The sequence below is a fragment of the Coturnix japonica genome, chromosome 1 (genome assembly GCF_001577835.2).
Source record: "Coturnix japonica isolate 7356 chromosome 1, Coturnix japonica 2.1, whole genome shotgun sequence".
NCBI lineage: Eukaryota > Metazoa > Chordata > Aves > Galliformes > Phasianidae > Coturnix > Coturnix japonica.
In genome coordinates, this window is record NC_029516.1 from 94,516,194 (window position 1) to 94,543,234 (window position 27,041).

A 27,041-nucleotide genomic window follows, 5' to 3' on the forward strand; every position below is an offset into this window, starting at 1 on the left:
CTACAATTCTGTGATTCTGTGAAGTAGTACCCCTGCCCATTAAGCTGACTCTCTTGAAGGTAGGGAGGTCTTACAGAGAGACCTTGACAAATGGGAGGGCTGGGCAGTCACTGACTGCGTGGAGCTGAACAAGAGGAAATGCCAGAGGTACTTGGCAAGGTGTCACTAAAATCTTAAGGCAGAAAATAAGACAGTGCTCGAGAGCTTTGTTGAAATTTAGGCTATGAAAAGATGGGTTTACATATGTATGAAAAATATCACACTGAGTCTTGGAGATACATCTGTTATATGATACATTTCTGTTATGAAAACAGAATCACAGAATTACAGAATTATCAAGGTTGGAAAAGACCTAGAAGATCATATAGTTCAACCATTACCAATACTTCCCGGCTAAACCATATTCATCAACACAACATCCACATGTTTATTGAACACTCCCATGGTCGGTGACTCCACCACCTCCCTGGGCAGTGCATTCCAATGCCTGACTACCTTAGACATTTAAATATGTGCATGAAGCACAAAAGTGGAGTCAATGGGACAGGTCACATATATGAAGAAAAACAAACTTACCTCATGGTTTGGAGCAGAGACTTAAGTGGTCGGCTCTTGGATTATTAAGTGTGTTTATTGTTGTAGGCGTTAGTGAGGACTCTGTCTGCGATGAGGCAGGAACCCCCTTGTAAACAAACCTCCCTTTTATCACAATTCAGAATGTCCCCCAATTTTACATGCAATGTTATACATCTTCCCTGTTTCTAAACGATGCTAACTACCTAAAGAGGTTACTACATCTCAAGAGTTCCCATAGAATTTTGAGTATAACTAAGACTACCATGTCATATGGGATTTTATCACCTTCCAGGACATCAGTCTTTGAATATATTATGTGCATTGATTTTGATGGTGAATGCTAAGACAACACAAAGCCAACCATGGGAGAAGTAATTTTAAAGCAGGTGTGCTGAACTACTGGATTTTAAAGCAGTCACTCAACCAAGCAGCAGATATATAACGTTTTTGAAGACCACTTCATGAAGTGCAACTGCTTTGTTACATTTAATTTGAATCAATGATTGAGAACAATGGCTGAAGAAGGGCAGAAAGGCAAGTGGTTATTTTGCTTATAAAGGTTTTCTGTGGCTATATTTTATAACGAGATTAGAAGGAAGTAATTTTCTTGACCTCTTCCTTATTCTCCCAATTATTATCCAAACTGGAGCAAAATGCCTCCATTTTTACTAACAGCATTTAAAATTGTCTCAAGGTTTGGAGCCCTGAGCTACTGAAACTGCACTTATACACCTTCAAAACTTAACTGCAGGCTTGTATGTGCTATATTAGAAAAAAAGCAAAAGTTTGAGATGACAAAAATAGATAGCATGCATATTTTTTTCCTTTACCACTTAAAGGAACAAAGCTTATCAAGTTGCACTGCAGCAGCTCCTTGACAGACGAGTTTATTGAAACGATTTTTAAAAGCAGATATTCTGAATGTACTCCATCGATCTCAACAGTTCAGAAAAACAATTGTTCGGTGTCCAAATGAAGTGTGCATCTTACAAATGGTACATTTTTAATATATTCATTTATACCACGACATGACCTTAAAATACAATTAATCTTTATGTTCTCCAGGATGTCAATTTATTGCTATAATTCCCCCCGGAATGTCGGGTTCACCAAGAAAACAGCTCTTAATCCAAAGCTGCTACAGCTGTTTACATGCCTCAGACCCCAAAACCAAATTACTAGTGTTCCAACGTGGATCACCCTGTTTTAAAGGATTTTCCTTCTGATTTCCAAAAACTTAAATGCTTTGCTTTCCAAGACTGTATTCTTAGCTGGTATTTAGCAGGAAATGTAACATTTGAATATTTAGTACAGTATAAACACTTCAAATTCTAGGATATAAAGTTTTCTCCACCTTCACTTAGCTTTGTATCTTTAGCCATGCCAATCAGAAGAAACAGATTCCCAAGGTGAAGTTATAAAATGGGATATAAACAGTGAACTTAACCACCGAGGGGCCCAGAGTTCACAGGTGAACTATCTTCTCCTTCAAAATGAAAGGTGTTCAGGGATTAGGAAATACTGTAAATTTCCACAATAATCACAAATTTGCAATGTCTGCCTGCATTAAGAAAACAGTTGAAACACTGATTTGTGTTTTCTTGGCTCTTGTTTCTAAGCACAGTCTTTAGAGTTCCAGTCTGAGTGCAGCACAGCTGCTTTTTAAAGGTTTGGTTGCATTTGGAAGCGTTCCCACTATTTAGGCCAAACGATTTTCACAGATTTAACCTTCTGACCAATAATATGATCATTTTATTTTCAAAACAAGTAATTTTTAGAAAAGGGAAAAGCTTTTTCAACAGTAAAAGATTTCCATATCCAGTGTGAAAGTAACACGGTGGTATAAGTATATGCACGCATTGCATTACACTTAATATATTATACACATTCCAGTTAGCCATGGAACAATGAACAAAGGAGTAGATGACCACTAATTGTGGGTACAAAGTGTTTTTGTAAACAAGATTTTGAGAAACTTTGAGGAAAGCCTGATTTGTGGGAAAATGACTACCTTGGAATTTCATTTTTGTCTCCAAAGAAAGTCAACCTTGTCATTTCTTTTAAAGGATGCCTGTATATAAGAATGCACTTTGTATTAAAACAAAGATCAATACTTTACAGTTTAAGAAACTTTACATATGTACATAAATTACACATCAGGAATGGTTTTAAAGCTCGTAACGAGATGTCAGAAAACTCTATTTTCCTTCTATTAAAATTTTTAACTCTTTTACGTTGTGATCATTTGCGACTGTCACGGCATGATCCAGTGCTCGTATACTTGCTAGTAGCTTTATGATCTGCTTTATTTGCTCCCTAAAAGAAAAGAACAAACATGTAGAAGTATTAACAGAAAAGCACACTATGACAGTACAGCAGAATCACAGAATGACCCGGGTAGGAAGGGACCTCAAGGATCATGTATTTCCAACCCCCCTGCCTGGCAGGGCCACCAAACATACACATTTACTAGATCAGGTTGCCCAGGGCCCCGTCCAACCTGGTCTTGAACACCTCCAAGGACGGGGCATCCACAACCTCCCTGGGCAGCCTGTTCCAGGGCCTAACCACTCTCCTAGTGAAGAACTTCCCCCTGACATCCAACCTAAATCTTCCCTCTTTTAACTTAAAACCATTTCCCCATGTCCTGCTATTGTCAGCCCTTTCGAGGAGTCTACTCCCCTCCTGGGAGTAAGTTCCCTTCAGGTATTGAAAGGCTGCAATGAGGTCATCCCGCAACATTCTCCAGGCTGAACAAGCCCAACTCCCTCAGCCTGTCCTCATAGGGGAGGTGCTCCAGCCCCATGATCATCTTCGTCAGCAAATCAGTTTCAGGTAACTTTACATCATCTCCCTTAGTCTTTAAATGAAGCTGGTCATTAGCTTAGCAAGGAAATTGGAAGAGGAAATAGGAATTAGTCATTCAATACTAGATGCAGTATAAACTAAAAAAAGTCTTGGATTATTTATGGCGCTGAGTGCAGTGAGTCACAGCTCTCTTGATAAATGACAATAACAACAACAAAAAAAATCTTACGAACAACAAACAGCGAATATGTTTTACCACATGTCTTACAAAAGCCTGAAACTTGCCACCAACAAACTGCGTTACAATTCAGGTCCAGCTCAGTCCTGGGAAGAATGTACTTCTTCAACAGTCAAGAACAATTTTAGTGTCTTTCAAGTAACGTGGACATGAATTTTCACCAAGTCCCATAAAAAAATACTAGAGGTTCAAAATTCATCTTAAAAATGAAACCAGCTGGTTGGGTGCCTTTTCTCAAACATTTGGAAATCCAGTATCAACAGGTGTGGATAAAATATAGGCTTTCTTCTCAGGAGAAATTAATGCATTTTTCTTTAAAGCAACTTATTTTACTGGATGTTGTGTTGAGGGACATAGTTTACGGGAGCTATTAGTAATTGGTGAACGGTTGGACCGGATGATCTTTTAGGTCTTTTCCCACCTTGGTGATTCTATGATTCTATATGAACAGAAATGTCATTCTTTCGTTATGCAAAATAATATTTCTGCTGCAGACTTCTTTTTTGTCTTAATGGGGACAAAACAACAACTGATACAGGAAAGAGTCCTAATCAAGATTTGTCTGCTTCACACCAAGGGAAATTCCTGTCCCTGGATTTCAGTGCTATGCATAAGTTCAAAAAAACAAGAAGGATCTAATTCCACTGAGAGCCTCAGGAATTGAAGAGTAACTCAACAACGGCTCAGGCAAATACAGGTATCAAGAGTGACTAAATGCAGGTAATGAAGGATCCAAGTTTCAGTTTAAGTAGGTTTTCTGGTACAGCCGCACTACTGACCTTGCTACCTCTCCCTGTGCAATAGCACGAGAACAAACAATCTTCCAATATCATTATGTTCCTGCGTATCAGTGTAACAGCGTGGATTTAAAGTTCACCATTGATTTAAACAACCCACCACAAAGCTTTTCAGGTTACTCAGCTAGCAGTCACATTCATGCACACACCTAACCCAGACTTTCAATTATGCTGCTTATCAGATACAAGTAAAATTACTCTGATCAAGGAGAAAACAGGTTCATCGAGTTGGTTGCATAAGCAAAGACAGAATTTTTGCACTGTATACAAAAGCATAATCTGTAATTCTGGAGCCATTACGTAGGAATGTGCAACAGGTTTACAAGGCAAAGCAGACCAGGACAATTAATTACAAAATCTGCCACAATCAGGGACACTAAGGATTACTGCAAAATGATACGGATGCTTAATGAATTTTGGCAGCAGTTCTCAAATACCTTTAAAAATCCACCCCATTAACCATAGCACAAAAAAAATTAAAGTTTGAATTCAACAACCTTTCAAAAGACTTGCAATAGAATGGAGATATTAACCGGTGTTTGCATACAAATAACAAAGCACAAGTATTGCAATTGAATCATTCAAACTAAGTTACCTTGCATTTCTTTTCTCTACATCAGAGCAACCAATGCTGTTTCTGTAAATTGTATCAGCCAGATGAACAAGGTATCTACAGAAGTTTTCTAGCTGAGAAATAGTCTTGTCTCCTTTTAGATTAACAAACCACTGTTTAGGAAAGCAAGCAATTACCTAGACAAAACAGGGGGAAAAAAAAGGTTAAAAAAAACCAAAACAACAAATGTTAAAAGTTTAATGCCACAATCTGTGAAGTCACCAGGTAAGACTGTGTCTACAAGACTCAAGTGAATGTAACAGGAACTCCCCTCCACCTCCATCAGTTCCAAACTTCAAGCGATAAAACACTGAATCTCTCCAAGCATAAGCCAGAGAAGCTTCTCTTTGGTTCATCAACACTACAGTATTTAGATACCAAAACCAAAGTTTCAGAGGTAATCGTGAGTTTTAAATACATATTAAATATTTTGTTTGATATACTCACACTTTGCGCCTTCTTAATGCTGTCATCTCCATACTCGGAGTTTTGAAAAGCCATAAGAATGTATCTATTCAGTAGGCCATCTATTGACAGCTCCTGGAGGGTTTTGTTTGAAAGGATTCCATACCACTGGAGAAAGTTTCCTAACAACTGAAAATACAGTACAGGGAAAATAATAGTTTAAATTGTCATGAATCTTTAAAGTTAATCAAGTATCTACAGACTCTTCAAGTGCAGCAGCATAGCTTAAGTAAAGCAAAAAGAATATGCCTTCTGATAGTTCTAAACGTGTTCAGAATTCATAAAGTAACAGCTTAGAGTGTTATAAATTCTTGTACAACAACCATCATCTAAACGTTGCTTATGTTTGCCCAAAGAACCGTTGAAAAAGCCCCTAAAGTTTCAGGTCATTTTGACCTCAAAATGTGATGTCAATATCAAGTCAAGCAAGACCTAGCATATGCCACACAGGGGCAAGTCCACAGCCTCTCATCAGTGAGACTGCCAGGCAAGCTGTCAGTGTGCCCTTGTTTCCAAGGCACGCTCAAACAAAAGGCACAGAAACTGTCTGAAGGGAAGTGCTGGCTAAGCCAACAGTACAGCTGTTATTCCCCAGCGGTATATACACAGCCTGTGGAAAACTGCTGCCAGCTTTGTAGAAGGGAACACAGCTGGCAGTACACTGTCAAAGCAGATCATCAGAAAACAGTAATAAGGGACTTGCTTCCCAGCTTCTATCTCTGATCTTCTGCAATGCTATCTGTACCTGCCTTGCAGGTACAGTATGTGCAGCTCTAAATGGCCCATGCTCCAAAAAATATTGCCAGAAATGGGCAGTTTCATTCTTAAGAGACACAAGCCATAGAAGTGTTAGCACTCTTAACAACAACATTCTCATAAATAAGCTTTATGCCCTTCTTGCTCTGGGCAGCACTTAAGAAGTTGACTTCTACTTCAAAGAACTCAGTGCTGAATGTAGTAAATGATGTGAATGCAAACCCATTCAGTGTAAGGTCTCCCTCTCTTTTAAACAGCAAAAAACCCAGATAAAAGTTGTTTGTATGACTATGGAATTCAGCAGTTCAGTCAGTGTCTCATACTTGCCTATTTAGCTGAGTTAACACTTCCAATAGAAGGATAAAAATTACAACAGTTACAGCTTCTTATAGACCTCTGACAACTCTATGGAGCACCTTCCACAAATGGACATTTCTTTCACACTCTTCATCATTTCAAGTAAACTAAGATGAGAGCTGCTTTATATTTTACATATATCAACAGGTTTTCCAGAGGGATATAGAGAACTGTCCGTTTATCTAAGTTATTTTCATGAAAATTCTCATGCTACTTAAAGAAATACAGAAAAAAATCCTCTCATTACTACAGAAGTAAATTAAATTTTTTTTTTCTTTTTTAAAAACAAATACAATGACATTAAAAAACCTTGGTCAACAAATATGCCAAAGAAACCCACAGTGTAAAAATAAAAACGATGCCCTTTCGCTTAGCAGTTTTTTGAAGAGGACACAGCGTGTTACAGAAGGCTAAGAACCCTACTTCAGAGTTCTTTCAGCTAGAGAGAAAGCCATTTTCCATCTACCATTTTCCACAAATATGAAGGGGATTTTATTGCTATGCTGACTGCACCAGAAATTTAACAGATGCATTTAGTGACTTACCTTAACAGAGGACCAAAACTGACGTTGGAAGAACAAATATGGACCAGAGTTCTTGTTTTCTAAGACGCTGGAAAGTAAAAGATTTCTTTCATGAGCAAACACTGTCACTTCCATCTGAAGTTTGCTGACCTCCTCCTTCCCAAACAAAGTTCATTTCTATAAATTCTTCCATTTTGCTTGTTTTCTGATAATTCCTCATGGTAATCAATTTGTTCCCACATACAGCCAGTGAACAATGCAGAGGTATGGAAAAAACCTTACCAATGCCATGGTCAGAAGACACTGACCTGTTAATAGAGAAGTCTAGTACCATAGTTGACAGCAGACTTACTTTTTTGGATATAAGGGCATGAATACATCATCATCTAGCGTTCTCCTCATTCTTAGCAACAATGCCTTTAAAAGCATCTGAAAGAGATTTTTATTTTTTTTTTAATAACAGACATTGTAATGCTTAGTAGTTAAGCACTCAGAAATTCATTTAAAAACAATAAAGAGCATTTGTGATCCTAAAATTTCACAGAGCACGGACAAGCAGACTAACAAGTCTTAGTACATTTGCTATCTCTAATTAGTCAACAGAACATCAAATAATTAAACAAAACTCCCAACAACTACATTTTGACCCTCATTAAACATGCTATATTTTTCCCAATATAGTGTATTACAAATACACTCAAATTCCTTAACGTTATCCAAGACACTCGTGAAAAAGAGCAAACTTACTTGTGTATTTTTGTTTTCAGCATTAACCACTGAAGGATATCCATTTACTAGTTTTTGTACAATTGCTACCATTCTTGATGTTTGTGTTGTAGAAAAAGGATCCCATATATTTTCAGAAATCACTAGTAAAGAGATAAAAGAATTACTCCATTTTGCAAATGCTCAAATACAGATAGAAGGACAGTAATTTACAAAGCAGTAAAATCTAATGGCATAAATAATCATCGACTTCCTTCTCCTCCCCCTTTGTTTTTCCTAAGATTATACCTGTTAATTTAGGAAGAACAACTCTCTCTACAATAGTAGGTAATAGTGAAATATCAGCATCGTCTTTTTCTTGCTCCTGTTCTTCACAGCCATAAAAGAGCAACGATTCAAACCACAACATAGTCTCAAAATCTTGACATTTGCCCTAATAAAATGAATTGAGAAGATATTAGCTTCTTAAACAGACATTTGAAGTCAAGACATTAAAATAAAGAATAACAGCCAAATGAACAAATTCGTTGTAGAATCACACAATCACCAAATCACATGAAAGTGAAAATGGTTGAAGCAAGACTACTTTTGTGGGCAGCTGCTGCCACCCAACGTATTTTAACAACTAACTACACCTGAGCACAATAAGGGAAACATGAAAAACAGAGTCCATTTGTACTGCATTAAAAATGATGCTTTCTGAATTAAAAATCTCTTGCCTTGTACTTTTTCAAACTTAGCAAGATGTATAATNGGAAACAGTGAAGCAAAAGATAATTCTAAAATCTTACTTAAGGAGCTTTCACTGCTAGGAAGTAAAATGGGAGGCCAAAATTAGGTGAACTAATTGTCCTCTCATGGCTACTCCTGACAGTACACACACAAGCTGGACATTGAATACTTGCCAGGGACACTGTGTTGCAATTGTGCTGTCCTGCTCCTCCCATGTTCCTTACCTAATTACTGGGTGATAAGTACTAGGAGGAAGAGTTGAAAACTGCCAGCCAGAGTTCTATGGGGCATGAAGGGGTGAGTGGGAGAAAGAAAGAGGATAATATAGGGACAGAGATCACAAGCACACTTGAAAAACAGGCTTCTTCATTCCACTTCTCTTGAAGAAATATTATCTTTAGAATCACAGTATTCTCTGAAATATTTTTAAACCTAGATGTATTATTTAATACATTATTTGGTTTGGTTTTTGGTCTATATTGCTCCCTGAGAAGGTGCCAGTACATGCTGAATTCAGCTCTCGCCTACTAGGAACACAGTGGGCAACAGTCCAGGAACTCCCCAGAAAAGCATTTCAACCCAAGACAGGTGACCACTTTAAGCTTCATGCCTACAACATGCATTTGTAAGCAAAGATGCAATTAACTCTGCTCTGCAGATGTATGAAAGAACTACACTATACAGAATCTTCTGTGAATATTGCATGACCAGGACTTTACCTCCAAAGGAGTCCAGACAAGCAGCTGAAGTCTGATTAAAGGGTTGAACAACTTTGGTAAACAGAGGCCAATATAAGCATCCTTGTAGGAAGCAAAGTACTTTGAACGCCAAGCTTCGAACTGGGACTTAATACAATCAATTGAGTAAAAGCTTTCCAAGACATCTTCAAAAACTTTGCTGGATTCTTTCAATATACGATCTGGTCATCAAGAAAAAAAAATAGCAATAAGTTATTAATCTATTGCACATAAAACCTCTTTCAGACTTTAATGCTGACTGGCATAAGCTAATTTTTACCAACATTACAAAAAAAAACCAAACCAAAACAAAAAACTATTAGCCTTAAAACTTCCAATAATTTTGCCTTAAATTACTGTATGCATTCCTAAAGGTGTGGATCTAACTTCAGAGCTGGCCTTGTTTTGCACCAGTGTTTGGAGCAGCTAATCTCTAAGTACCTTCCAACTCATACTGTTCCACCTGAAGTGCATCCCTCTGTTCCTTATAGCTCAGCGATCATTCTGGGCTGTCGTAAGGGTGAGCTACGAATGATTAAAAAACGCTTCAGAAATCCCATGCTTACTCAGAAGCTGACAGTACTTGTAAAAAAGGATTTTGTACATGTAGCAGTGCTGAGTTACAAAAAGCAATACAGCCACACAGAATTCTTAATCTAGATCATTTAACTTGTGAAGAGAATTACAGCACCTAACAACTCTTAAATAGTTTCTGTGTTCAATCAGAGCTCTCTGCCTACATTTGCAATTCTGGTGATGGGCCAGCAACTAAAGGTGTGATTGTCTGCACTTCTGATGCATTTCTAGACAGTTAGTTTAATTGCTTTTTAATCTAGTTATACTTTGGCTCTCCACAACCGCCTACAGCTATGACTTAAGCATTTTTATTACACACTGTGCAAAAAAGAAACTCACTTTTTGATCACTTCTCTTTATGCCCCCAGTTCTCACAATGTACAAAATAAACATTCTTCTGGCTGCATCATCCCTTCTCACATATACACAAGCAGTTCCATATGCATGGTCTATACCAATCTACTTCTCCGTGTTTCTTCTAATTTGATTAATTTTTCTTTCATTACTGATAACTGTACTCAGTTTCAAGGTGAGAAAGCAATATGTTTATTACTTTGCTACTGCCTTCACAATTACCTCTAGTATTCTGTTTGCCTCAACCATTTAATCAAACTATATTTTCCCAAATTTCAAGTTTCTTACAGTTCTCCTAGTGCATAAGAGACGTTAGATTAACTTATAATTCCATTAACTGTATGATTAGGGTTATGCATAATTAAGGCTACTTTGAGCAAACCAATCATAAAACCATGGGGGAAATTCAAGACAGTACAGAACCTTTCTGCAATGTTTCCAGTCGAGATCATTTTCTGTCACCTGCAAAGTTTGCTGTAATAAAAGCTTATGAAATTTTTGTCACTTTCTCCGAAATAAGGTGAAATACATGTACAGGGTCAACTTTTATTCTTCCTCTGTTTTGTCTACATTTGATAGCATAAGGCTTCTTTATCTTTTCTAACCTCGCTCCATATTGAAGTTTGTAATATCTGTTGAAGTTTCCTCATCATCACTGGAAAGGCCTTCAAGGTGATCTGCCATCTTCCCAGTTTGTTCTCTTGCTTGTCTACGACGAGCTCTAAAAATGATAAGCAGTACAATACAGTTGTTACATTTCCCCCCCCCTATATCATGAACACAATTATAACTTTTAAAGTGGAAGGAAATTCAGGTTGAAAGTAACTACCAGCTTGTCACTGCCTCAAACATCCCACTGTGCTGCTGCCTCAAGCAATGGAAAGAAGAGGAACCAGCAGAATCCACACAGATACCAAATAGGCTTATTATACTCTCTTAGAAATTCTAAATCAGCATCATCTAATGGTCATTCGTTTTTTACTTTCAGATGTTAAGTTGGGATACTTAGGACACCCCTCCTGAAAATACCATCTGAAGTGTTTTCTTCCCTTCCCAGGAGAGGAACAAACAATGCTGTTCATGCTAGGATGTTGCACCAGAAAACTGCATTTTGAGAACAGGCAAAAACTCCCAATGGACAAGAAATCCCAGCACTCTACCTTCTAGCCTCTCTTTCTGCAGTCCGACGCTTAACTTGTTCTTGATAGAGCGCTCTGTCTCGTCCAAAAGAATCAAGGTTTGGTGCCATGAGTGCTTTATCTGTAAAATTACATTGATGAAAATTAAAATGCTTTTCTACGATTATATAAATATACTACAGGCTGTTTCAAAAGAGCCCTGTACCTACTTTAAACTAAATGTATTTTGAAGTAGAAAGTGTAAGATGTATCTAGAAGCCTAGAATCCACAAATGTAGAGGTTAAAAGAGGAAGTAATGGGGCTCAGAAAAATCTCCACTTGAATGTCAAATAGAAGAATGTTTTCACCATACTTCGCTCTCGTCCCTCTCACAACAGTGCACAACTATATAAAAGTTAATATTTTAAACAGAAATTGCTGACATTGAATATTCCCCAACATATAGAGCTCCTTATACATGTTTACCATGTATCTTCTGAAATTAAAATGAACAAAAAGATGGATAGAGTGACAGGAGTCAGAATATATGATACTCTAAGAGTTCTAGCCATTACCTCTATATCTATATTCTTTGTATAGTACACAATTTCAACTGCATCAAAATCTACAGGAAAATGGGTCTTCCTCTCCTCCTCTTTTTAAGCGGCAATTCGTTAAAGATGTTCCTGACAATAGCACAGCTAACAGTGAAACCTGTTTACTCTTTTGAGGTGAATTTTTAGAAGTGAATTGAGTATTAGTCAGTACTCAAGTCCACCCGCTAAGGTACAAACATCAAAATATAAACATAAGCCTATCCAAATCTCAGGAGTAAGTTTAAATGTTCTAACTAAACCCATTTACAAATCTATCGCTAAAAATACCAGTGATGTTCTGCATTAGTATCACAACTCTATATCAGAAGTACTATGAGTCTTAATACATAGAGTAAATCATGCCCATTTTAAAGAAAATGCTGTTATTCAAAGCTACTTATCCTTACACAAAAATAAAGCAAAACATGGCAGACAAATCTAAACTGACTTCTATCCCCTTTGTGTTCTGACACTATATGAAGGAACGCAGATTGTTTGAGTCTGCATTGCACAACACATTGAAGGTTGACATTAGTTCACTAGTTTCCGTGAGATTATCAAAGAGCCAAACCATTTCAAGATGTCGTGCAGTTCATTCTCAAGATTCCCAGATGCTAAATAAGATCTTGATAATGACATGTCACTACCCCCACCATCAAATTCCAGTCCAAAAAATAAAGTAAAATCAATTTTAGGCTTAATTTAGGCAAAGTACACTAGATACACTAGGTTCTCACAAGCACTTTTTTATGGCAAAATAGCAAAGCCAACATGTGATGCTTGGAGGCTACAAGTAAAGGAACATGTATGCTGACCATTCTGTAAAGAGATGACCAAATCTTATGCCCTACTGCTTTATCACACTCAGTAAATTATATATAATGATACCAACACTTCAATTCTGGCAACACCGTGACAGAATAGGAAATGGCTTTTATTATAGGATATTAGGTCAGCAATAGGATAGACAGGAAAGCTATTCTAGAAATGAGGTACTCTCCAAAACAGAAAGAAGACTACTATTAATGTACGTTACCCATCATTTACCATGCAGAACAAAACTTCCTCCAAGGAACGTATGTTTTCATCTAAGGTAATACACCTTTGTAGTGTTCTACGTACTTAAGTGACTGCCACAAGAAAACTCATTGAGAATCCCCCATCTCCACACTAACAGTAAGCAAGAGTTTTAACTGACTTTGAACTGTAATCCATATGGATTTATGTTGTATCAGTCTGATTTTTAGCAAGTCTTTTCCATATCTTTACCAGTCTGAAATCAAACACTTCTGCTACCTACAAAGTAGAGCATCAGGTAAAAGTAGCCTCTAGCCCAATGTTTCACGGCTTTGTACAAAGTTAAATGCAGATGTTACAGGAAATTTCCAGATTCAAAGTAATTAAAAAAATAAAATTCTGACATGAAAGTGTGGAGTCATGTGGCACCAGTTTGGCCACTACCACCATGCATACAATTCAGTGCTAGAAAAGAGGAAACATAGTTAAGAGCAATAGAAAGGAGAGATGAGGTCAGAGCTAGAGTGGCTCTGAATTTAAACCAAAATGGATTAGAGAACTTTTAATCTAAACTTGTTTCTATCTATCTCAAGAGTTAGGATAAACTTCAAGGCAGTCATACTTTAAACATTTACATTTAAAATTAGCCATAATAAGTAAACAAGGTTGTTTAATGAATAATAAAAACCTTCAAGATGGACTGACTTGAATGGCTTGAAAACTCCGAAGATTCATCTTTAATATCATCTTGTCGTCTTTGGACAAGGCGGGAAGCTCGCTGTTTGTACAGCTGGTGCATTGCAGATTCAAGTTCATTAATCAGAGGCACCTGTAAAAATACAACACACTACGTAATATCAAATCCTCCGGGTGCTTAGCTTTCTGGGGTACCACACTATTCCGAAGCATAGCACTGTCACTGCACTTCTAGCAGCACAAGCTGTTTTGTTTTAATCATTTTTGTCATTTGGACCAGGAAATATTTCAACTTGGAGAAAACACATGCATTTAACAACGTAGGCAGCTTTCAATCACAATGATTAGTGTTCTGAAAGAAACTGGTATGGACTGAATGAGGCAAAACACTAAGATGATCATTTCAAAGTGAAATGTTATTTAAAGCGCTTGTTCTCCCTGCTAAGTGCACTTAAATGTTGCTACAAAGCTTATCATGCAATGGTTGGATCCACTCTAACTCTAAACAAAAAAATGTAGCAATATCCTATACTTTATGTGAACCTGACTATCCAGTGGGGAAAAAAAAAAAGAAAATCAATAATCATTCTAACCTACCAAACACTAGCAGGTATTGTTTTGTTGTAGCTTTTATTAGTATGTACAGAAATACCGTTAAAGTGAAGTAAAACAATGTTGCTGAAATGCAGTAACACAGTGCGTAAACGCATTATGTGAACATGTAAATCAATAAAACGTTATTCTAGCCTATGATTAAAATCAAAACTGTACAAATAGGAGTTCTGCACTAAGTATAATCTTTGAAGGATACACACTTCAGTCAGACCTGCTATTTAAAAATAAACTTAAAAAATTAGACTGAATTTTAGGAGCTACAAAAATAGATGATAACAGCCAGGAATATCCTGACATTAAATAGCAGATTCACTGCCTAGTTTTGCAGAATTTCATTTCCCGGGACAAGTTAAAATTAGAGCACCATCATCACCCGAATGCAAAAGAGAATTTTTCATGATCTCTTAATTTAGAAAGGCAAGTCCCGTGAGTCAGTTACTGCTAGTATGAATATTTTTATGCCATATCCTCCTTACCTCCAAAACATATGTTTAGTCCAGTCTTCCAGCCTTAGCTTAGATATTTCATTGCTGCCTATCATCCAGGATTACATTTTTTCCCCCAAAAAAGAAATAAAGTCAGAAATTGTTTCCTGACGTAATTTAGAAAGTGACTCAGCAGCTATTTAAAGAATTCCCCCAGTAAAATTTAAGATTATGACATTACAGCTGCAGAGCCATTTCAGCTGAGGATGACACGCACGTCAGAGGACAAATTAAATGAAAGAAATATCAGCTCTTTGTGGTATAAACTGGTCTGTAGAGATTAAAGTCTGTGGAGTCGCTCAAAATACATGCAATTTTCTTTCAGAGAAAACAAAGCAGAGAAAAGGCGGCGGGGAAGAAAAATCCCACTGTTGAAAGTGCACATTCTGAATTCAAGACAATTTAGGAAAAATAAGTAATAATTATAAAAGAAATAATGCAGCTTGCCAAAGAAAATACTGTTTCTTCCCTTACATATGTCAAGGGAATTCTAAAATTGAAAAGTTAAATGAAAAATCTTGACAGCATCTCTAGAGGCTCTTCTGCAATTGCCTCAGTATAAACAGATAGAATAATTTAAAACAAAAACAAACCAACAGAAAACCCTATGCATTTCAATATCTGAACCCAAAATACTTCCCACTTAAAACATAAGAGACTTAGAAGCCATAACTCTTTTATCAGTACTGTGGTTTATGAGTGACAGGTTCACCGACTACAAGAGCTCTCATTCATTCACTTAAGTCACTACCATAAATTCAGCAGTTTATTTTACAGTTTTCCTCCTTGCCCCCTGCATTCACTGTGAGAGGAAAAAATGAAAAGTTCTCTGAATATTTAGTAGATGAGGATAATTTAAACCTAATCTCAAGCCCCTTCCTGACACAGACAAATTGCTTTTGCAGGCAAAATAGAAGTTCATCTAGTCATGCTAACAAAGATAGGCTTGGATGAGTTGATCTTTCTGTATCCCCTATTTTTGAAAAGGAGAAAATGCAATGGACACATTACAACTTCCCAGCCTTCTCTGAAGGCATAACTTTAACAATTGAAGCTACTAGTGATGCAAAAAATGTTCAGTTTCCTTGGTTTTACCATTTGTGGGGGAAATCATCATACAGGATTTGGCATTTCTATTGCTTGATTCTAGCGATCATGTAAGACCTGACCCATTATATTCTCTATCACACCTTACCAATAGACAAAGCATTTATAACATTCAGCATTCCTACAAAATCAGAATACAGACAAAATAGTCTTGCTTGGCTGGGGTATCAAAGGGTTGAACATGGCACATAGGTGCAGAAATAAGGTTATCAGAAAAAGAAGTTCTTCTTCATGACATCGTTACCTTTTGTTCTCAAAAACTAAGACTATGAACATACAAGGAAACTCTGGAGCAATGGACTCTTTTTGAAGAGGACAAGTACACTGTGTATCCATTTGTGCTTGTTCAGCAAACAATTTCCTTATTCAGACCAATATCAATGTGAATTTGACTAATAACAATGACAAGACTTCATACAATAAAGAGAGAGCATCAACGCATCGTATTTGAAAGGACAGGGAAGGCCCTGGCTTTACAGATTTAGGATGTGTATAGCCCCACAGTATTATTATATATATGCACATAGGACACATTTCTTTTTGCTTTTATATATTATAATAATTATATATATTATTATTATTATAATAGCTACATACATTCTATGTTGTAAACACAGATAAATGCAATTGTTTCAAATGTGTGGCATTAAGAGCCACAGGTTCTACAGAAAGCTGAGAGTAACTTATGTCTACACTCAGAAAACAGAAAGACTATTTTCCTGCTACATTTCATTATTTTACTTAGTTAAAACCTGATAATCATTAATTACTTCTTATTCCCTCCTCCTCAACCCCTTTTTGAAAACAACTTGTGGTCTACTTTTGATTTGATAGTAATTTTGTCATGCTTAAAATACTGAATTCTAAAATAGATTATTTGGCAAAAGGTCTGAGGAATACAAATGACACTGTAATTTATGTAATTTATCTGTTAGTTAAACTGTTTGACATCCTAATTTTGCAACTCACTGCAGGTACAGGCACTTTTAACAGCCTCTAATTGAAAATAAAAAGCAACAAAATATCTCCTAAAACAGTCTTAAGTATGAGATGATAAAAGTCACAGCTTAAGAGTTTGAGGGACTGGCATGGGGGTACTTTAGGAAAGTTGTGGGGAAGAGGGGGTCAAGTACAGAATCCTTATTAAAGCAGCCATTGGGAACACAAAAGAGTATTACAAGAAAGCAGCTTTGACAAGCCTGTTTGTTAAATTATCAACAGCTAATCATCACAACTAGAACTGACTTACTTCCTAGTACCGTAAAGTAAAACTTTGTTCTGAAAAAATGACAGAAACTGTTCCCCTATTTGCTAACAGTAAACTTTCCCAATTTAAAATGAAGTCTGGAAGACTAAGGGGCTTGGTTTTCACTCAAAACAATGCATTCCAAACCAATTTGTTTAAAGAAAACATTTGAACAAGACTGTGTGGACAATCAAAGAGAACAACCACACAACAATATATTTCTGGTGTTGTTGTGTGGATGTTCTCTTTGATTTTAAGAGTTCTTCTAAAAAACAAACACTGTATACAGACACTTGACTTCTGAAATACAAACTTATCTCAGACAAAGAATATAATTTCTCTTTAGTTTGGAATTTAGGCATCTGTGCAACCAGCAAAGATAGAATGGCAAAGAAAAGAAGGGAAAACTGATTATCCCTCAATACCTAGTGCACTAATAGAAACTCAGGAATATTGCTTCTTCTGTGAACAATACTTTTTGTAACTAATCAATTAGCTGGGCAAATTAACTGGTCCAAACATCCTGGGTTTGTCCACAACCGATAGTTCTCTAGCTTACAAGAATGAAGATGGGAATCTTCACGAAGCATTAATGATGGACAATTACTAACTGATTAGGAGTCAGAATGCTTCAATAGTCCTCTCTCACACCTAACAAGATATCTGAGCAGCACCTTTGACCACTGAAGTAATTCTGGCAGCTAATACAATAATAAGATGACATATTATTGTATTTGAGTCAAGACAATGAAGCCTGTACACTGCTAACTGAATTTTACAGCTCCTGTATGTGTGCACATACACATATATATTTAAAAGAAAACTAACTAAATATAGCATAACGAATAAGATAGTGAAAAAAGACTAAGTTCTCAAGTTAGAAACACGCAAGAGTATCATACTACATGATGTATACTACAAGATGTACCTGTTTTAATTGTCTTCAGATGCTTACAATTTTTCTTCTTCAGACATTAGAGCACTAACAAAGCCATAAAACTATCTGTCAGGAGGAAGATTGCAATACAAAATACAAATCTTTCTTATTATGTTCATAAAACATTTAAAGAACTGGCAATGTAATTCAGTTGTTATTTTTCTTCACCTTATATCCAACACGGGCCACAAGTGGCATCTACGTAAAGCTGAAACACTCTAGGGACAGAGAATCTAGAAATGTTTTTAGGTGATCTAAAGTCACTAATCTGTTACGCTGCGAAAGAAAGGTTCTCGATAACCAACACTACTTTTCATGACGCTATCTCTTCAGCACTTGAATAACCAAACCTTTAGGAGAATATGTTCTCAGGGGGCTTTTTGAAAAAACCATGATGTGGTGTTTGGCACGTACTAAGAGACTTTTTTTTTTTTTTTTTTTTTNTTTTTTTTTTTTTTTTTTTTTGAAAAAAAAAAATAGGAATGTTTTTACATCCTTACCTTTTCACTGAAACACTCAAGCAAGTCTTGGACATACCCTCGCATTTCTTGCAAAAACTTATACTGTTCACCAATACCCCCAGAAGACCCTTCTAATCTTTCAATTGCCTTGGTAGAGTCCTCTCGGCTTTGCTGATGTTTCTCAAACTGCTGCCGATTAGCTCTGTGCAATTCTTTCATAGAGTCCAACCTGAGGGGCAATGGATAAATAACAAATTTACATCCAGAAGTCTCTATCCTTCAGACTGTTGAGATATTAGACAGTGCAAGTACTAAGTATATATATGGAAATACTGTAGGCATTCTCTAACTTTCGCTTGTCACTTTCTCTCCTCTCTACATAAACAGCGAGAGTACTGATTTAAATTCATTTTCTAGCATTAATTTTCTAATGCTGAGTGCATTATTCTGTCAACTCCTCTGAATTTTTACAGGAGTCGGTAACACTTAAAATACTACAAGGTTGGCCCTACAGAAAAATGGAGAGGAAAAAGTAATTTATGAAGAGAGAGAGAAAAAAAAAACAAACAAAAACCACAGATGAATTATGGCTGCTCCAAAGCAGTTGCCTTCCTCTAACTTGATTTACTAGTGGAGTTTCTAACACTACAGTGGGCATACAAACCATCGTTGCAGTTGTTCATTACTAATAAGTTCCCTCTGCAATTGGGATGTTCACTTAGTAGGACCTCTTGTGTAGCTGACAGATTACAACTTTTAAACAAAAGAAAAAGCTTACACTAAAACATAAACTATCTCTCTACTGAAGAGTAAAGTTTTCATTTGCAGTTTAAAAGAATGAAATCTGCTGATAAAGCTAAACACCTCACTGGCCTTTCATTTCTTGACTATCAGATTGTGTAGTGTCCAGAAGATGCAACTCAGACCTGTCTTCAACAAGATCAATGGTCACAATCCAGGGAGACTTTCGAACAAAGTGTCAATGTCATCTTCACTTTGAGCTTTTTTTTGTTTGCCTCTTAATTTTTTTTTAATGGATGTGCCAGTCAGTACTTTTCCAGCGATGAAACTGTTTTCTCGGGACTAAAAGATGCCTGAGGAACAGAAAGCTAGGGGAAATGTCTTTAAGTCTAAAAAGATGGTCTGTCCTACCTGTCTTTAAGCTGTTTCTTTACCAAATCAATAGTAATAGGAGTCATCTCATTACTGGGTGTTTTGAAAGGAACTGTATTATCTGTTTTTTGAGACTTGGCTTCCGATGATCCATACGCAGCATAAGTGTATGGAATGCCATATGACGAACCATAAGACAATGTCTGGTAAGTGTTCTGGTAGTACAGATTATTCACTTCAGCAGGCTGACTTGGTTGAACCTGAGATATGAGGACAGATAATTGTACTGTGTTAGACTTCAGGGAAAGAAGACACGTTGTTTCACATGTTAAATGTTATAAAATGAAAACGGCAGTCAGAAACGTATTTGTGTGGCAAATCCATGTGGGTTTGGCCCTAGAACTTTCAATACCTAAGGTTTCAGAAGCAACTTCTTATAAGGACAAAGTCTTAATATCGTGATTATTCTAAATGTTTATATTTACAGCAAGTTACTAAACACAATTTTATCCAGCCTACAACTCCTAAGGTAACAAGCTATTTTGAACTAAACTCAATTTCACTAAGACTATCTATTAAAATCGGTGTTTAGTTAGGACTTTTCTGGAATGTTTTTTAAAAACACTATTATTATCTTCAACTGAATAGCAACTTTACTGTGACGACATATGGCACAGACTGCTACTGATTCCAATCGCATGTTTATACCACAAGAGAAGACACAGAAACATAAAAGCAGCTCTGTTTATGAACTGTAAAGCCACTGACAAATAGTAACAGAGGTCTCTTCAAAGCGGCATTGTTTTAGCTCTATTTTAGGCTGCAAATATATGCTGCTTACACTGTAAGTATCTATCCTTAACAGAGAGACTACAGAAATGGATAACACTCAATACTTAAAATCTGATTTCTCATTTCTTTTTAAAGAATATCAGAAGTCACACACTGATCTTCTCAGACAATACAGCCTTCTGTAAACTACCTAAGTTTACAATGGATTTAGCCAATATAGCAAAAACGGAATAAGAGCAGCTCACAACAAAATACATGCCTGAGGTATGTTGATTCCTTTCCGTATCTGTTCTTGCTCCCATCTACTGAGTTCCTCATCTTGTTCTCCTGCCACCAGTGCCTCATCATCACTCCCCTCAATACCTGGAGAGGAACGAAACAGACAGGTAACAAAAACAAATTAACATATTCATAGTAAGGACCATGAGTTCCAAAACCTAAAAGGCCAAGCTTTGGTGGGAACATCTCAGTGCATTCTCTCTTATTCTCCACAAGAAATTAAGGATGCTAGTCCATGAATCATTACTGCAGAGGCTCCACTGCAAAAACCTAATGGATAAGTTTGCAGTTAACTGCCAGCAAAGCTCTCCAATATTACAGATCTGTTCTCTTACTCTTCCTCCTTCTCCAGAAAGTTACTTCACTTCTTTGCTGGGAAGCAGAATCCTACATTCAAAAACTAATGTTTTTCTTTTGACAAGTATACAGACGTTAAAACGATATAGGAGCAATACTAATTGTTCCTTAGTGTACGTTTCTACCAGATTAAATAAAGTTGTGTGCTTCTAACCAAAAGAACAGAGTCTGTGCTCAGAAGTTTACAAGTAGATTCCATTATGCAGAACTTTTCTTAAAAACAAAATTTAACTCCAGACTTCAGTCTGACAAACATGTTTTTGAAAACGCTGAAAGGGAGCACTTGCAATACAACCAGTGCAAATATTGACCAGCTGTCTCTCTGAGAAGATTTTACCTATTTCCTCAGCAATCTTTTGCCTTTGGGATTTTTCCTTCACTGTAAAAACTATCCTCCTCTTCTCGTCATCATCTTCATCATCACTGGCATCATTTTCATCTTCTCGAACAAGGCGGCTTTTACCTGGTTCACTGTCAACAGGAGTAAAGTCTCCAAGTTCACGAGCCATTTGACGCTTTTTCCTAGCGGCATGAATAAAAGCAGCATCTGGAATTTCTCCTAGAGACAGATGTTCACAGTGTTAAACATCCACTGCAACCAAACAGGTATTACAACTCCTTCTTACTCATCTCTGCCATCCTACCAAAGAACGTTAGAAAGTGGCAAAAAAAACAAGAGGAAAAAAGAAATATAACTGTACTCACAGATTTGCAAGCAACCCAAAAGCTACACACATAAACTTTCAGAGCAATAGCTCTCAGATATGGAATCTTTGCCAAAAGATCTGGCTCTGCTTTTGTTAGCTCACATGCTACAGTGGCAGAAGCTTGAAATCTCCTTGGGAAACACTCCTAGAGGAGTTCCTGCCTTTTACAGGAACCAACTGCTGCACTAGGAAGAAGAAAATGACATTCCTCTGAAGTCACTTCCTGTTCAGATATTGCCCCTAACTCTTATTCCTTTGAGGGAAACAAAAATCCTCAGCCATTTCAACAGATGATGGCAGCTCAGGGGCCAAAGGACACCAAAGAAGAAGGGCAACACTAATAAAACTGTATAGCCGAGAGGAAATAAAAAACCAGCCCACAAACCCAGATTTATAAAGAAAAAAAAAAAAAAAAAAAAGAGTAAAATCACTAGTAGAAGTTTAATGCAGCTTACTTATGTAACAAAAAGAATAGCCCCCGCATATCTATTTTTTGAAGCATTAATAAATCTTTACCGCTACTTTGACTAGTCATGGACAAAAGATTAAAGTTCACATTCTCTTTATACTTGAAATGAGACATTTTTCTCAAGCTTACAGTAACTCCACAGATGTAAGAACATTCTGCAATTTACCCTAGAAGGAAAAGTCACTTGGGAATCAACTAGGAAATTATTTTTTCCCCTGAAACGCAAACCCAAAGCATGCAGATGGAGTTTCCATTTGGGGAGCAAGCCATCACCCGAGTCAGCTACCAATTAGCAAGCTACTTTCTCAATTGGATTTCTTTGGCCTCAGGGTCTGACAGAAAACTTATTAGATGAAAAATGATAACATTTGAGATACCTTGCAGACCCATAACTGAGACACTCAAAGACAAACACTGGCTAAAGCATTTGTTTAACATATCAGACACGCTGTGATAACCAACCTGGGCGAAGAACATTCAGCGATGATAGAGCACTTGAAAAAGCCCCACCAGGTTTTGGTTTTTCTTCTTCCTTCTCACTTTCAACTTCCATTTCTTCTTCACCGTGTTCACTGTTTGCAGTCCCATCTTCTTGACCTATGTCCTTAATCTGTCCTGTCTTTTCTAGTGGTGGCTCCACTGTTAAGACAATAAAGCCTACATTTTACTCTTTGGTGAAGGACACTTGGAGGCTTTTTTAAAAGGATTAACATTGTAGGATTGAAACCAAATGAAGGCAAATTTATCCATGGGAATACATTCAACTTCCATAAGCTTCAACTGTATCACTGTGATCTCTAGATAACACCTGTACTCATAGAGTTGGAGGTTTCACTCTACCCAAAGTAAGCGGTAGAGGAAAATATATCAAGACACTTTACCAATGATTTTCCCAATAACCAACAGCAGAATTACATCAAAACCAAAATCTCAGGCTCAACCTACAAGTTGTGGAAGGCTGTGTATTGTTAAAAGGTCCTTCTGCTCAAATACTTTCATTCTATCATCTTGATCACCAACTCTGCTCTAAGGTCAAACTGTGAAACACACAGCTGTTGAGATATTGCCCCTAACTCTTATTCCTTTGAGGGAAACAAAAATCCTCAGCCATTTCAACAGATGATGGCAGCTCAGGGGCCAAAGGACACCAAAGAAGAAGGGCTTTTACTTAACAACAAAATTTACTTACACAAATATACCAATTCACTGCTTTTACTTAACAACAGTAATTTACTTAACAACAAAAAACCATCACTGCTCGCTCCCTCATTTCTTCTTTCTGACAAGCTGCACTGCAAGGACATCCTGTCAGACAAGCACTAGGTGTAGTGCTGAACTAATAAGAGGAAGATGAAGAATACATGAATCTGTATCTACAACAGCGCTGAACATAAACTACTGAAATCTACTGACAATTGTAGAGGCAGCTATCTGAGAAGTTTCATCCTTCAGCAATCGTATCTACCTGACAGAGATTCAAAGTTCTCTATCAGCATCAGAATAGCATTTGTGAGGTATACATATGCTCTAGTATACTAAACCCTATAAAAAGACAGACAAGTCATCCCAAAAACAAGCGATCTGTATTTACAACTCTTAATCTCTGCCATTAGAGAAGTTACTGTTAATTTAGCAGTTACCATCTGTTGGAGAATTGACCTCCGTTCTAACTTTGGATTTTTCAAGATCTTCTTTATATTCTTTCTTCAACTGTTTTACAATCTTTTTGCTGTAACTTGATTTCTTCACTTTGAAAACTTCTTCGGTTTCTTTAAAAGAAAAAGTTGTAAAAACCCTTTCGTTAGAATTCTGCCAATGATAGCATCTAAGTTAGCTGTTATACCTCTTTTGCACCTAGATTCTCAAGAATTTGCCAAATGAATTATTATTTTATGTCTAGGAATCTCAGCAACTAGTATATACCCATCTGATTTCAGCCCAGAGTCGTACTCAGAACAACAGGTGATCAGTAATTCACTATTCGCATGGTCGGGATATTGAAAGCAAACTGCGATGTCATAAACGCCAGCAAATGTCCGCACTCTATCAGCACTTGCTGCCCCGGTGATGCCGAACTACAGAATTCACACAGACTGACCGGGTTTGGATAGGGACCTCAAGGAATCATGGTAGTTCACAACCCCACCTGCCTGGCAGGGCCAACCAAAACATACACATTTACCCTACATCAAAGGTTGCCCAGGGCCCCGTCCAACCTGGTCTTGAACACCTCCAAGGACGGGGCATCCACAACCTCCCTGGGCAGCCTGTTCCAGGGCCTAACCACTCTCCTAGTGAAGAACTTCCCCCTAACATCCAACCTAAATCTTCCCTCGTTTAACTTTAAACCATTTCCCCGTGTGCTGTTGGGCACAGCTCCTGGCACCGTGCAAATCCACGTCTGGCTACTTCTATGTGGGGCCAGGAGCTGGACTGGGTGATGCCCGTGGGTCCCTTCCAAGTCGGGGTGCCGTGACAGTAACTCACCCCGCTAAACCGCAATAAAACTAATGAGCACTTTCCGTTGCCAGCACACCCCTGTCCGCACGAAGTCTGGCCGCAGCCCCTCACAGCCCAAGTTCCTGGACCAGCCCTCTGCCTTAAGATAACAAACCGAACCATGGCGCAAGGCCAGTCCCGCCACCGCGGCCTCACCTTCCTCCTCGTCCTGGAAGCTGAGCAGGCTGGCGCGGGGCAGTTCTTTGTTCTCCCGCGGCCGCTTCTTCTCTTTAGGCCGCCCGGCGGCCGGCAGCCCGTTGCCCTGCGGCGGCGGCGGAGGCGGGGGGGGCAACGGGGAGTGAGCCGGCAGCGCCCCTAGCCCGGCCCGGTCGCCCCCCATCAGGCCCAGCCCCAGGCCGAGGGCCGCACCGTAGCCCGCGGCGCAGGCGAAAGCGGCGGGGCTGCCGGGCAGGGCGAGGGGCACGCAGCCGGGCGGCAGCGGCAGCAGCCCGGTGCCCGCAGCCGCCAGGGCCACGGCGGAGGCCTCGCCAGGCCCTTCTCCTCCGGTCCCGGAGGCCGGCGTCGGCGGCTCCTGAGGCGGCTCCTCATCGCGCTCCTCGTCCTCCTCCTCCGAGTCGTTCCGCTTCCTCACGTTCACTCTCCGCGCCTTGCGGAACATCCCGCCGGGCGCCGACCCCCCGCGCCGCGCAGCGCCGGCACCGGCACCACCCACTGCTGCCGCCACACGCCGCGGCACAGGCCCGGCTCGCCGAGCATGATGGCCGCCGCTCCGCAGCCCACAGCGCCCCCTGCCGGCTGCCTCCCGCAGCCTCCAGCCCGGCAACGGGAGCCGGCGGAACGAGGCTACAGAGACGGGACTAGAGCGGCTCCATGCGCCGCGTGCCGCTGCCTCCTCCCCTTCTCTCCTATGGCACCGCCCCTGCCGCCATCTTGTGTCGGGACGGCGGCGGAGCGGGGGAGGGGAGGGCAGGGCGCGGGCCCTTTGAACTAACGGCCTGTGTGTTATAAATACGTGCTGAAACGCCATAAAACCGTGATGCTGAGTTTGGGGTGCGACTGAGCAATCTTACGCTAACACTGAATGGATTCAGTAAATCTGGGGCCGTCAACGCAGGAATATGACGTCTTTTATTTGAGCGTTATTCAGCTGTGGCGGAAGTGGTTGAAACTTTAATTTACAGCACTAAAAGCACACACATCTATTCATGTGATTTCTTCCCCAGAAAGCCACAATACGTATCTCCTCAGTTTCGGCTCCGTGTGTGGGTTTTAAACAGCAACCTCGGCAATCGCTGCTGTCACACAGAATCACACAGAATGACAGAATGACCCGGGTTGGAAGGGACCTCAAGGATCATGTAGTTCCAACCCCCCTGCCTGGCAGGGCCACCAAACATACACCTTTACTAGATCAGGTTGCCCAGGGCCCCGTCCAACCTCGCCTTGAACACCTCCAAGGACGGGGCATCCACAACCTCCCTGGGCAGCCTGTTCCAGGGCCTCACCACTCTCCTAGTGAAGAAGCAACTGTCATGGCAATGTGGTATTGTGTTACTGTGTTGTTCAGCACATTTTGTACTAGAGGGCAGCAGAGCCTCGGTGAATGTAATGAGGAAGATTTAGGCTTGATTTTTTTAAAGAGAGGGTTAATAACATTTAGAAATCAATAAATCAATGTGTATTCCTTGCTATTCCTTTAATGGAATAGCAAGGAGCCTCACCTCACTTATCAGATGAGTTACAGAATGTTTTCTTTTTCTTCTTTTCTTAGAGAGGAGAGTTTACTGTTATCACAAAAGATAAAGTCAACTGCTGTATTTGGGGAAAGGAGCCATCACTGGGAAATACACTTGTGTCATAGAATCATAGGATGGCTTGGTTTGGAAGGGACCATAAGGATCATGAAGCTCCAACTCCCCCCGCCACAGGCAGGGCCACCAACCTCCATATTTAACACTAGACCAGGCTGCTCAGGGCCTCATCCAACCTGGCCTTGAGCACCTCCAGGGATGGGGCATCCACAGTCTTTCTGGGCAGCCTGTTCCAAATGCCTCAAACCTCACAGCACAGAGATATGTCAACAGGGGTGAGGCCAGTAAATGTAAGCAAAGGGTATTCTCCCTTTGTGCAGAGAACGACTGGCAGTTTTGTCCTCACTCAGTGAAAGAAAAGTATTGACCAACTAGAGTCTTCCCAGTGGAGAACAACCAAGATAGCTGACAGAGTACAAGTTCAGTTCTTAGCTTACAGTATACACAATTTGTAGTGATGCTTTCACCTTGTTTCATGTGTTCTTTGTTCTTTAAGGAAGTGTTTAGTGAGTTAG

The 27,041-nt window shown here is 38.9% G+C and overlaps 1 protein-coding gene across 2 annotated transcripts; it reads right to left on the bottom strand.

Annotated features, from left to right (window-relative positions):
- Window positions 1–1,447: 1,447 nt before the first annotated feature.
- On the bottom strand, window positions 1,448–25,492 carry PAXBP1 (PAX3 and PAX7 binding protein 1). Of its 2 annotated transcripts, none has more exons than XM_015881464.2 (18): window positions 24,911–25,492; window positions 23,896–24,024; window positions 22,718–22,894; window positions 21,543–21,638; window positions 20,703–20,806; window positions 19,691–19,911; window positions 18,578–18,767; window positions 13,697–13,820; window positions 11,420–11,519; window positions 10,865–10,980; window positions 9,312–9,511; window positions 8,149–8,293; window positions 7,882–8,003; window positions 7,487–7,563; window positions 7,156–7,222; window positions 5,480–5,626; window positions 5,015–5,169; window positions 1,448–2,892 (listed from the first exon to the last, which is right to left on the bottom strand). In XM_015881464.2, the coding sequence occupies exons 1-18, from the start codon at window positions 25,371–25,373 to the stop codon at window positions 2,775–2,777; spliced, it is 2,751 nt and encodes a 916-aa protein (XP_015736950.1). In that variant the 5' UTR covers window positions 25,374–25,492; the 3' UTR covers window positions 1,448–2,774. The 2 variants fall into 2 exon arrangements, with proteins under 2 accessions (XP_015736950.1, XP_015736944.1); XM_015881458.2 differs by having other exon boundaries at window positions 21,417–21,638; window positions 24,911–25,491.
- Between the last annotated feature and the right edge of the window lie 1,549 nt (window positions 25,493–27,041).

What these genes read in the sequence shown, in the direction of transcription:
- PAXBP1 (XM_015881458.2), bottom strand. Translation starts at nt 25,373, where the DNA reads ATGTTCCGCAAGGCGCGGAGAGTGAACGTGAGGAAGCGGAACGACTCG. An exon ending in AAAGATTGCTGAGGAAATAG is followed by an intron (nt 20,807 to 21,416) that starts GTAAAATCTTCT and finishes GTTCCTCTCCAG; the next exon opens with GTATTGAGGGGAGTGATGAT. An exon ending in GCATTAAGAAGGCGCAAAGT is followed by an intron (nt 5,170 to 5,479) that starts GTGAGTATATCA and finishes TGTTTTGTCTAG; the next exon opens with GTAATTGCTTGCTTTCCTAA.